Genomic DNA, 13096 nt, shown 5'->3' on the forward strand with positions numbered 1-13096 from the left:
CTACACCTGCACACAAACCTACAAGGGGGGGTCTAAAGTAATCAATATGACACTAAAATAATCAATATGATTTTCTTCTGTTAACTCTTTCCTTCAACAGGTGTGAAAAGTGCATGATCTGGATTCAGTTTTACAAATTAAACTGGCTTCAATACACAGTGCTGTCTAATATTACAGAGTAGACCTGTAAACCCCCCCACCCATCACCACTACAAACACAACCCAGGTGTATTCTAGAATTAGATTTATTGCATATCACAGCTGGAAAATGACAAGAAACGCCAAGAGGTGAACATTTTAAAAAACCGTCGCAGATCTTAAAACATAGATACCAATTGGCACAATACAATAAAATACCCTTGATGACACAACACTAGCTAACTTTACCAGCAATACATTCATTGACATAAGTATAGAAGCCAAGGTGCATTAAAACTTCTGACCCATGATCAGCCCCCCACAGTGATGGGCAACACTGAGGAGCAACCAGTCTAATACTCCTCTCCTTCCTCCTCTCCCTCTCCCTCAATGGAGTCGACGCCCACCTCTTCATAGTCCTTCTCCAGGGCGGCCATGTCCTCTCGGGCCTCCGAGAACTCTCCTTCCTCCATACCCTCCCCCACGTACCAGTGGACGAAGGCCCGCTTGGCGTACATTAGGTCAAACTTGTGGTCCAGCCGTGCCCAGGCCTCAGCGATGGCGGTGGTATTGCTCAGCATACACACTGCCTTCTGAACCTTGGCCAGGTCGCCCCCAGGAACCACAGTGGGAGGCTGGTAGTTGATACCAACCTTGAAACCAGTTGGGCACCAGTCCACAAACTGGATGCTACGTTTGGTCTTGATGGTGGCAATAGCAGCGTTGACATCTTTGGGCACCACGTCACCACGGTACAGCAGGCAGCAGGCCATGTACTTGCAGAGACGGGGGTCACATTTGACCATCTGGTTGGCCGGCTCAAAGCAGGCGTTGGTGATCTCAGACACAGAAAGCTGCTCATGGTAGGCTTTCTCGGCTGAGATGACTGGGGCGTAGGTGGCCAGGGGGAAGTGGATACGGGGGTAGGGCACCAAGTTGGTCTGGAACTCTGTCAGATCAACATTCAGGGCACCGTCGAATCGGAGGGAGGCTGTGATGGAGGACACAATCTGGCTGATAAGCCTGTTCAGGTTGGTGTAGGAGGGGCGTTCAATATCAAGGTTCCTGCAGCAGATGTCATAGATGGCCTCATTGTCTACCATGAAGGCACAGTCGGAGTGCTCCAGGGTGGTGTGGGTGGTCAGGATGGAGTTGTAGGGCTCCACCACAGCTGTGGAGACCTGGGGGGCTGGGTAGATGGAGAACTCCAGCTTGGACTTCTTGCCGTAGTCCACAGACAGGCGTTCCATCAGCAGGGAGGTGAAACCAGAACCCGTACCACCTCCAAAGCTGTGGAAGACCAGGAATCCCTGGAGACCTGTGCACTGGTCAGCCTGGGGAGAGAAACATTATTATTAGAAATGCAAGTTAACAGAACAAATATCTAGTCATTTAAGATGTATTTTACATCAAAGTTTTCCCGCATAACCTCATTTAAAAAGTGTTGCAGTTCAGTAAATTGTCACTGAACACATTGAGCTGCTCACCAGTTTGCGAATCTTGTCCATAACCAGGTCGATGATCTCTTTGCCGATGGTGTAGTGCCCACGGGCGTAGTTGTTAGCAGCATCCTCCTTGCCAGTGATGAGCTGCTCAGAGTGGAACAGCTGGCGGTAGGTACCAGTGCGCACCTCATCTGAGAGAGACAGGAATAAACGTCTGTTAGCAAAGCCTGCTCTGGATGAGGGAGGAAGGTAAACACACAGCACAGAAACATTCTGAGAGAAAACAGAAAGCTTGCCTATGACTGTTGGCTCAAGATCTACAAAGACAGCTCTGGGGACGTGCTGGCCAGCTCCAGTCTCGCTGAAGAAGGTGTTGAAGGAGTCGTCCCCTCCTCCGATGGTCTTGTCACTGGGCATCGTCCCGTCAGGCTGGATGCCGTGCTCCAGGCAGTAGAGCTCCCAGCAGGCATTGCCGATCTGGGCACCAGCCTGGCCAACGTGGATGGAGATGCACTCACGCTGTGGAGGGTACAGGAGCAGAGTTGACCATCACCATGCTTATAACTGACCTGAGGAAGGATGAGTATCTGCTATCAACACCTTGGTTTTGTGTAAGATTTAGATAGGCTGACATGTATGCATCATATCTAAGGTGACCAGACGTCCCGTTTTGGACGGGACAGTCCCACTTTTGGCACACAGTTCCCAGTGTCCCCAGAACCCTTCTTGGGACGCTCATTTCATCCCGTTTTTTCCCCACAGCATCGTCGCGCTGGTAACAGAAATTACAGAATATTGTATTTTCATGCAGGCTGCTGTGTTTCTACCATATCTAAGTTATTACAGTACAACACTTGATGTGACTAAAGAAGGTTGAATGACCAGTAGCATTGAAAAGCAGCTGTACAGCGCCTTGCAAATCTGGAGAATTACTGAACAGTCAACGTTCATATTTGCAACCAATCACAGAGAATTGTGGGTGGGTTTATCCACCGACTGCGGCTAAAACGAACTGGCGGCTATCCTCGTCTGAATCATCACTCTCGCTGCCTGAAGAGGTTAGACTACTGTAGTCTAACAATAACGGCTCATACAGGTACCATTGTATTGTGCTGGAATTATTCTCTTCATCCATGGTATTCGTATATCTGCGTGCAAACGACTTTGCTTTGCAATTTCGGAAATCAACGCTGTCACGTCACATCACCGTGCCGTGATTACAACACAGTGCACTGAAGCTCGTCGTGGTCTGAACTCTTTGTGATTAAAAGCTCATCACAACAGTAGGAGGGGCTGTACAATGTGACAAAAGTATATGGAAACAAATGTTCTATTGAAATATTCACTTTCAGTTCACCGCAGGTACCCTCTAAGAAACGTATGTTCGTGAATAATACAAAATAATTTATGAACTAGTTATTTTAACATTTGTGAAGTTCATGTTGTAAAAATATTTCACAAGTTTCAGAACGTTTCTTTATTTCTTTAAGTATACATGTTTAGCAATAATGAAATACAATAATTTCAGGACTCAATGCCAATTTAATTGCTTTAAAAAATATTTCCATTGATAGTTGAGTACTGTATATGATACAAATAGTTTAAAACAATTACAAACTAAGAACTTGAAAAAAATAGATTATATGAAGTAACCATTTAATAAATAGAAATATTGAGATATGTAATGTTTTCATGCAGGAAGGGCATGGTTTGCAGATTGGACACTGGAGGATAGCATAGAGATAGAGCGAGATGGAAAGTGGAAATCAGAGAGAGAAGATGCGTTTTCTTAGGCAGAAAAGGGACTAGATTTGCAGCAGTAATCAGCAATAAAAGCATTCTGCATCAGCTTTCAACCCTGCTGTGACGGGCTTTTATCAACTAGAACTTAATTAAAAACAATCCTCATTAAAAAACAAGATCCATTAAGAATGGCACGGCTGCCCTGCACCACAGTGGTGCATTAACACAGCACTGCTGTACACTGGGTCCAGGCTTGGCACAGCCCAATTCTGCCTTCACGTTCATTGAACCTCAATGAGCTTGTGAAAACGCGGAAGCGCGCCTGCGCTCTGGGGTTCGAAACAGCACGGTCACTGAACAGCTGATAGAGACACGGAAGATGAAATGTCTGTTTGGATTGTGCTGGAATGGGATGCATTATTCCACCCAGGAGCCAGTCTACTGAGAAAGGGAGCCGCCCTGCACAGCTCAGCACAGCGTGGCTTCAGCAGTAAAGGATACTAGGATACCCCAGTTACATATAAAGGAAAGCATGTCATTACATCAGAGATGCTCACAGCTAGTTTGAAGGATTAAACACGCTGACATTTTGAATTGTTCCTAAGCATTTAAACAGTAGCTATGCTTGTTGAACAGATGTCTGCTGACACAGTGGGGTTTGTAGCCTATTTATTCAATATTAATTTGTTCTACATGTGGATCACAATGTTGTTCAGTGCCATACTGAACTCTTTACATTGCTCAGTTGTGCACTGCTGTCAGCTCATTAATGATTATTTTGTAAATGGAAAATGTGTACGCAGCACATCTCTACTCTGGCACGCTCCTGTCGCTTCTTCCTCAGCAGCACACACAGAATTCACCCCTTCCTCACTGACTACTCCACGCAGCTCCTAGTCCAGTCCCTGGTACTGTCCCGCCTTGACTACTGCAACTCCCTCCTGGCCAGCCTCCCTGCCTCTGTTATCCGTCTGCTCCAGCTCATCCAAAACTCTGTTGCTTGCCTTGTCTTTTCCCTTCCTCGTTTCTCCCACGCTACACCGCTGCTCCGCTCTCTGCACTGGCTCCCTATTGCTGCTCGCATCCAATTCAAAACTCCTGTACTCACCTATCGCTGTCTCAACCTTTCTGCTCCCTCCTATCTCCCTACACCCCCTCTCGCCCCCTCTGCTCCTCCACCTCCGGCAGGTTAGCTGGGGCAGGGGCAGCAGTGTGGAGTAGTGGTTAGGGCTCTGGACTCTTGACTAGAGGGTCATGGGTTCAAATCCCGGTGGGGACACTGCTGCTGTACCCTTGAGCAAGGTACTTTACCTAGATTGCTCCAGTAAAAACCCAACTGTATAAATAGGTAATTGTATGTAAAAATAATGTGATATCTTGTAACAATTGTAAGTCGCCCTGGATAAGGGCGTCAGCTAAGAAATAAATAATAATAATAATAATAATAGCTGTACCCGCTTGCCTGGGCTGCGCAAATGATTTTAGCTCAGAAAACAAGGAAACACCCGTTTGAAAGCGGTACGATGGAGGCCTACTGAGTTTGGCCCCTATAGTTATTTTTTATATATATATATTTTTTTTTTCACAATTCAGCAAATGTATATGATATTAACTGATGAGCAACACATTGGGTTATCTAAAATTGCAAACATATATACGATTTTGTGGGTGAAGTACAGTTTGTCTTGTTGGTAGTGTTTTGTGCAGCAGTCAATGACAGCATTGACAGCGTACCATTTTCTGGCGTTAAACGGGTACACGTACCACATTCTGATGATGTACCACTTTCTGGCCCTACACTGGTAAAACTGAAGACTGACCAGAGTCAGACTCTTACCGTAGCACACACATTATATATATATATATATATATATATATATATATATATATATATATTAGGTATTCTACGTTTTTTAACGCAATTAAAAACAGTACAGAATACTAGTAATATTTTAGAATACAGTAATTTATAACCGTAGCAGCTTTATTCAAAATATGCAACCTATTTGATGAATTACCATATTTATCTGACAAATGTGTCTGAGCAATTAATTAAAAAAAACAAATAGTTATGAAGTAACCATCAGAGAATGCTATGACGGTGAAACAGTGTTTACATTGCAACCAAAGGAATTACAGTAACAATAATACACTTTGGAAACACCAGAAACGTAATTCATTCAGGGGAAGAAAAGTCATTACTCACCATGCTTTCTAGTTTAGGCAAATAGAAAACGACAACAGCTAGGGCGTATAATTTTAAATTGATACTTTGTTACCTGACCCGACAGCTAAGAGTCGATGCAGTAACTGAGGGCTGTGACGCCTCAGCCACTGCATTTGTAGTGCCGCGAGGCGTGTCCCGCTCAATGCGCACCGTTACGTAATACTGACGTCTTCGTATGAGAAGAGGCCGTCTTGCATAGATTAATATATTCGTATAAGTAGCTGATGGGTACGCAAAGAGCCAGTCAACGGGTAATATAATACAATTCATATTTACAGCTGGTGACCAGTTCTGTCCAGCTCTGGAGTGTAACTGAAACATCTCTCAAATATAATATTATTATTAGACATCATCATCACTGCTTCCAATTCTACCATCAACACCACCATCTCGTACAAACAAACAGACTCTCATTCATACCTGAGATGCGGCTCTTCACATCCGAAAGCTCGGCGTGACCTCATTCCGCACGCCTAGTTATTAACACTGAGACGCATTTGCAGTGATGATAGGGTTTTTTCATACAAAGCAAATGGAATGCGTGCGTTTTTCAGAAGCTGTGGTTTTCCAGACACAAACGACCTGCATCTCCTGTTGCCAGACATTTGAACACAAGTGACCACACTGCAGATGATACCACAAGGTGTGTGACAAATCACCGCTATGGGACCAATGCAGCAAGGAAGCAAAAAGAACGCGAATTCATTTTCAAATGACGCACTTTGGAACCTCTGGGAATGAACATTCTATTCTGAAGTCATGGTGACATCATCCTCGGGCACTTTTGAAATACAACTTGTTTAAAACAGGAGCTTGTTTACAGCCCTGCTTTTACCATCCAGCTGAAGGACTTGTAGTCTTGAACGGCCTGATAGAATTGATTTATTCTAATCAATTATTCACATTTGTGTACCTACATTACCTTCTATATAGATCTATTTATGAACGCCATATAACATACTTAAATATTGTAAAACACGCACACACACAAACCCTGTATATCTGCACATTTCTTTTCATGACATTTCATAAATGTATAGTACGCTTACTAGTAACTGCATAATACTGTGCTTTTGAATGTTTTGTAATGGGATGTTAGCATTAGAAATAGACATTTGAAATGTTACCTGTCCAGGCTGGACATTTCGAGGATATGAATCTCTTTGTGCATTTACATCAAATGTACAGAGTTAGAATAAACCCCATGTAAGAGCAGAGCTGATCATGCGAGTATCACACTCTCTGTGTCATCCAAACTGCAGACACAAAGATACACTGAAGTCTCCAAATCTTCACTCAGGTACATTTCATCTAGGAGCTGTAAGGGTTAGTATCTTATCTGTTAAAAAAGCGTGCTGATGATTATTGGGAGTGTTGTGAATTATCCACGATGTGCTCGTTATGAACACGGCATTTCTTACTGGGAGTCCAGCTTGCTGGTTAAACACAGCAGGGAGCGCTGGCTAGGGCATACTGTAATGCATTGCACTGTCTTATATTGTAATGTTTTACCGGCTTGGATTAATACATTTAATGCAAGCCTAGTTTTTTACTAAAAGGTTACACGGGTATAGCTACCCCAGCACAGTCAGACGCAGTTTTCAATGTTGGAGTGGCGCAGATGAAAACGTGATGATGACCCACAATTTCATTCTCTTTAGATACCTCCTCCTCGTTTACTATAACCAAACAAATACCATTTTCATTTTACTGAACATTACTTTGGGTGGTATCACACACAATGAGGGCATCTTGAAATTGAGTTTGTTTGTGAGAGATTGCACAGTTGTTGTAAAGATGAGAATAATACATCATTCAGTGTCAGAATGTTTTAAACCATTCGCTCTGCTTAGGAACGGTAAGTGGTGCAGGAATGGGGAGACGATACATGACTTCAAAACAGTCAGAATTATTAGAAAAAAACTAAGCTGTTTTCTGTGGAGTTACCTTTGTAGTCTTGTTAAGAAACAGTAGCTCTAGTAATACAATGAAATCTAAAATCAAGTTGAAGCAAATAATGTTACTAGCTTCTTTTATTATCCTACCATTGTGTGTATTATAGGTATGGAAGAAACAGAGTCAAGAGTGTTATGAACGCTCTGTGTGCTCCAATCTTCTGGCTGTGGTTCCTCAGCTCTAGGTAATGCTGTACAAACACATACACAAAGACACAAGGCACTGCAGTGTTCGGACAGGGAGATTTATTTTATTCACAAAGTTACCATAGTGATACCTTTGTAACTCATTTTTTCTGTTTTTTGTTTTTGGTAAAAGATCAGTAACATAATTATAAACGTATAAAGTTGTAAAGGAGCTGGATACATGTTGATATAAAATGAGTTTCCCTGTTAATAATAGCACCTTCCGACCCACCTCAATACTCCTCTCCTTCCTCCTCTCCCTCTCCCTCAATGGAGTCGACGCCCACCTCTTCATAGTCCTTCTCCAGGGCGGCCATGTCCTCTCGGGCTTCCGAGAACTCTCCTTCCTCCATACCCTCCCCCACGTACCAGTGGACAAAGGCCCGCTTGGCGTACATCAGGTCAAACTTGTGGTCCAGCCGTGCCCAGGCCTCTGCGATGGCGGTGGTATTGCTCAGCATACACACTGCCCTCTGAACCTTGGCCAGGTCACCCCCAGGAACCACAGTGGGAGGCTGGTAGTTGATACCAACCTTGAAACCAGTTGGGCACCAGTCCACAAACTGGATGCTACGTTTGGTCTTGATGGTGGCAATAGCAGCGTTGACATCTTTGGGCACCACGTCACCACGGTACAGCAGGCAGCAGGCCATGTACTTGCCGTGACGGGGGTCACATTTGACCATCTGGTTGGCCGGCTCAAAGCAGGCGTTGGTTATCTCAGACACAGAAAGCTGCTCATGGTAGGCTTTCTCGGCTGAGATGACTGGGGCGTAGGTGGCCAGGGGGAAGTGGATACGGGGGTAGGGCACCAAGTTGGTCTGGAACTCTGTCAGATCAACATTCAGGGCACCGTCAAATCGGAGGGAGGCTGTGATGGAAGACACAATTTGGCCAATGAGTCGGTTCAGGTTGGCGTAGGAGGGGCGCTCAATATCAAGGTTCCTTCGGCAGATGTCATAGATGGCCTCATTGTCTACCATGAAGGCACAGTCGGAGTGCTCCAGGGTGGTGTGGGTGGTCAGGATGGAGTTGTAGGGCTCCACCACAGCTGTGGAGACCTGGGGGGCTGGGTAGATGGAGAACTCCAGCTTGGACTTCTTGCCGTAGTCCACAGACAGGCGTTCCATCAGCAGGGAGGTGAAACCAGAACCCGTACCACCTCCAAAGCTGTGGAAGACCAGGAAACCCTGGAGACCTGTGCACTGGTCAGCCTGGGGAGAGAAACATTATTATTAGAAATGCAAGTTAACAGAACAAATATATAATCATTTAAGATGTATTTTACATCAAAGCTTTCCCGCATAACCTCATTTAAAAAGTGTTGCAGTTCAGTAAATTGTCACTAAACACATTGAGCTGCTCACCAGTTTGCGAATCTTGTCCAGAACCAGGTCGATGATCTCTTTGCCGATGGTGTAGTGCCCACGGGCGTAGTTGTTAGCAGCATCCTCCTTGCCAGTGATGAGCTGCTCAGGGTGGAACAGCTGGCGGTAGGTACCAGTGCGCACCTCATCTGAGAGAGACAGGAATAAAGGCCTGTTAGCAATGCCTGCTCTGGATGATGAGGGAAGGTAAACACACAGCACAGAAACATTCTGAGAGAAAACAGAAAGCTTGCCTATGACTGTTGGCTCAAGATCTACAAAGACAGCTCTGGGGACGTGCTGGCCAGCTCCAGTCTCGCTGAAGAAGGTGTTGAAGGAGTCGTCCCCTCCTCCGATGGTCTTGTCACTGGGCATCGTCCCGTCAGGCTGGATGCCGTGCTCCAGGCAGTAGAGCTCCCAGCAGGCATTGCCGATCTGGGCACCAGCCTGGCCAACGTGGATGGAGATGCACTCACGCTGTGGAGGGTACAGGTGCAGAGTTGACCATCACCATGCTTATAACTGACCCGAGGAAGGATGAGTATCTGATATCAACACCTTGGTTTTGTGTAAGATTTAGATAGGCTGACATGTATGCATCATATCTAAGGTGACCAGACGTCCCGTTTTGGACGGGACAGTCCCACTTTTGGAACACAGTTCCCAGCGTCCCCAGAACCCTTCTTGGGACGCTCATTTCATCCCGTTTTTTCCCACAGCATCGTCGCGCTGCTAACAGAAATTACAGAATATTGTATTTTCATGCAGGCTGCTGTGTTTCTACCATATCTAAGTTATTACAGTACAACACTTGATGTGACTAAAGAAGGTTGAATGACCAGTAGCATTGAAAAGCAGCTGTACAGCGCCTTGCAAATCTGGAGAATTACTGAACAGTCAACGTTCATATTTGCAACCAATCACAGAGAATTGTGGGTGGGTTTATCCACCGACTGCGGCTAAAACGAACTGGCGGCTATCCTCGTCTGAATCATCACTCTCGCTGCCTGAAGAGGTTAGACTACTGTAGTCTAACAATAACGGCTCATACAGGTACCATTGTATTGTGCTGGAATTATTCTCTTCATCCATGGTATTCGTATATCTGCGTGCAAACGACTTTGCTTTGCAATTTCGGAAATCAACGCTGTCACGTCACATCACCGTGCCGTGATTACAACACAGTGCACTGAAGCTCGTCGTGGTCTGAACTCTTTGTGATTAAAAGCTCATCACAACAGTAGGAGGGGCTGTACAATGTGACAAAAGTATATGGAAACAAATGTTCTATTGAAATAAGTCTATATTCACTTTCAGTTCACCGCAGCTACCCTCTAAGAAACGTATGTTCGTGAATAATACAAAATAATTTATGAACTAGTTATTTTAACATTTGTGAAGTTCATGTTGTAAAAATATTTCACAAGTTTCAGAACGTTTCTTTATTTCTTTAAGTATACATGTTTAGCAATAATGAAATACAATAATTTCAGGACTCAATGCCAATTTAATTGCTTTAAAAAATATTTCCATTGATAGTTGAGTACTGTATATGATACAAATAGTTTAAAACAATAACAAACTAAGAACCACGTCCTCGTTTCATTTGACTTTTCTTTAAAAAAAAAAAATGAAAATAAGCTTCCTTAGAGGCATCTCTTCTTAATTTGGTGACCCCTTATTTATGTAACTGTGTTAAATGTATATTTTATCCTGCAGCGTTTAAAGAAAATAGAGACAATGGAGTACTCATATTTAAGATTAATGCTATCTGTTGCATAGATGTAGAGCTCTAGAAAGTATTTTATAAGTATTTTACTTTATCACAGCTTTTAGCTTAATAGAAGAAAAACAATGATCCAGTCAGAAACTGCAATAGAAAATATATACAGAACAAACACCATGTCATATTAAATGGTAAGAAATTAAATATCTTGAAAAAAATAGATTATATGAAGTAACCATTTAATAAATAGAAATATTGACATATGTAATGTTTTCATGCAGGAAGGGCATGGTTTGCAGATTGGACACTGGAGGATAGCATAGAGATAGAGCGAGATGGGAAGTGGAAATCAGAGAGAAGATGCGTTTTCTTAGGCAGAAAAGGGACTAGATTTTCAGCAGTAATCAGCAATAAAAGCATTCTGCATCAGCTTTCAACCCTGCTGTGACGGGCTTTTATCAACTAGAACTTAATTAAAAACAATCCTCATTAAAAAACAAGATCCATTAAGAATGGCACGGCTGCCCTGCACCACAGTGGTGCATTAACACAGCACTGGCTTGGCACAGCCCAATTCTGCCTTCATGTTCATTGAACCTCAGTGAGCTTGTGAAAACGCGGAAGCACGCCTGCGCTCTGAGGTTCGAAACAGCGCGGTCACTGAACAGCTGATAGAGACACGGAAGATGAAATGCCTGTTTGGATTGTGCTGGAATGGGATGCATTATTCCACCCAGGAGCCAGTCTACTGAGAAAGGGAGCCGCCCTGCACAGCTCAGCACAGCGTGGCTTCAGCAGTAAAGGATACTAGGATACCCCAGTTATATATAAAGGAAAGCATGTCATTTCAATCAGAGATGCTCACAGCTAGCTTGAAGGATTAAACGCGCTGACATTTTGAATTGTTCCTAAGCATTTAAACAATGCTTGTTGAACAGAGGTCTGCTGACACAGTGGGGTTTGTAGTCTTTTTATTCAATATTAATTTGTTCTACATGTGGATCACAATGTTGTTCAGTGCCATGCTGAACTCTTTACATTGATCAGTTGTGCACTGCTGTCAGCTCATTGATTATTTTGTAAATGGAAAATGTGTACGCAGCACATCTCTACTCTGGCACGCTCCTGTCGCTTCTTCCTCAGCAGCACACACAGAATTCACCCCTTCCTCACTGACTACTCCACGCAGCTCCTAGTCCAGGACCTGGTACTGTCCCGCCTTGACTACTGCAACTCCCTCCTGGCCGGCCTCCCTGCCTCTGCTATCCGTCCGCTCCAGCTCATCCAAAACTCTGCTGCTTGCCTTGTCTTTTCCCTTCCTCGTTTCTCCCACGCTACACCGCTGCTCCGCTCTCTGCACTGGCTCCCTATCGCCACTCGCATCCAATTCAAAACTCCTGTACTCGCCTATCGCTGTCTCAACCTTTCTGCTCATTCCTATCTCCAGACTTTTCTCCCTACACCCCCTCTCGCCCCCTCTGCTCCTCCACCTCCGGCAGGTTAGCTGTACCCCCCTCCGCTCCCCCGCTCCTTCTCCACCCTCGCCCCTCAGTGGTGGAACGACCTCCCCACGGATATCAGGACTGCTCAGTCCCTGACCACCTTCCGGCGCCTCCTCAAGACACACCTGTTCAGACAGCATCTGTAAACCTCACAACTCTCCACTATACTGGACTATATGGCACCCAATTGTTCCAGTACTTGCATCAGCTTGTACTTGCACTGCTCCATACCTTGCTGTATTCTACTGCTCTTAATTATAACTACTGCCTGTATCTTGTATTTGATTTTACTCTTATAGGTAACCGTATTCACGTTTCTTGTAATTGCTCTTATTTGAAATCATTCTCAATCCATTCATCATACTTACTACCTGCTCTCACTGGACTTTACTCATATAAGCAAATATTTACTATAAGTTTTAACTGCTTTTAGTCGAACTCACTCTTGCTTATACCTTACTGTATTCTTTATTTTGCTCTTAGTTGAATTTGATCTTATTATAATTTAGAACTGCTCTTATCTGTATTATGATATTCTGTAATGTGATATTTTATAATGTGATCATTTGTACTGTGATATTTTGTACCAATTGTAAGTCGCCCTGGATAAGGGTGTCTGCTAAGGAATAAATAATAATAATAATAATAATAATAATAATAATATTTTGTGGTACATGTTAAAAAGTGGTACACCGTGTACTGCGCTTGCCCGGGCTGCGCAAATGATTTTAGCTCAGAAAACAAGGAAACACCCGTTTGAAAGCGGTACGATGGAGGCCTACTGAGTTTGGCCCTTATAGTTATTTT

General features: G+C 44.0%; 2 protein-coding genes across 3 annotated transcripts in view; both read right to left on the reverse strand.

The window, feature by feature from the left end:
* Positions 1-227: 227 nt before the first annotated feature.
* On the reverse strand, positions 228-8140 carry LOC131696806 (tubulin alpha chain-like). 2 transcript variants are annotated; one of them, XM_059011303.1, is made up of 4 exons: positions 7927-8140; positions 1880-2102; positions 1626-1774; positions 228-1472 (listed from the first exon to the last, which is right to left on the reverse strand). In XM_059011303.1, exons 1-4 carry the CDS (start codon positions 7987-7989, stop codon positions 492-494), a joined length of 1416 nt encoding a protein of 471 aa, XP_058867286.1. In that variant the 5' UTR covers positions 7990-8140; the 3' UTR covers positions 228-491. The 2 variants fall into 2 exon arrangements, with proteins under 2 accessions (XP_058867286.1, XP_058867287.1); XM_059011304.1 differs by lacking the exon at positions 7927-8140 and adding an exon at positions 5974-6174.
* An 8-nt stretch (positions 8141-8148) lies between these two features.
* Positions 8149-13096, reverse strand: part of LOC131709235 (putative tubulin-like protein alpha-4B) — a 5939-nt gene continuing 991 nt past the window's right edge. The window contains 4 exon segments of the mRNA XM_059011381.1: positions 8149-8496; positions 8498-8908; positions 9062-9210; positions 9316-9538. Of these exon segments, the coding sequence (XP_058867364.1) occupies positions 8149-8496; positions 8498-8908; positions 9062-9210; positions 9316-9538 (1131 nt within the window).

This window comes from Acipenser ruthenus, chromosome 42 (genome assembly GCF_902713425.1).
Source record: "Acipenser ruthenus chromosome 42, fAciRut3.2 maternal haplotype, whole genome shotgun sequence".
Classification (NCBI taxonomy): Eukaryota; Metazoa; Chordata; class Actinopteri; order Acipenseriformes; family Acipenseridae; genus Acipenser; species Acipenser ruthenus.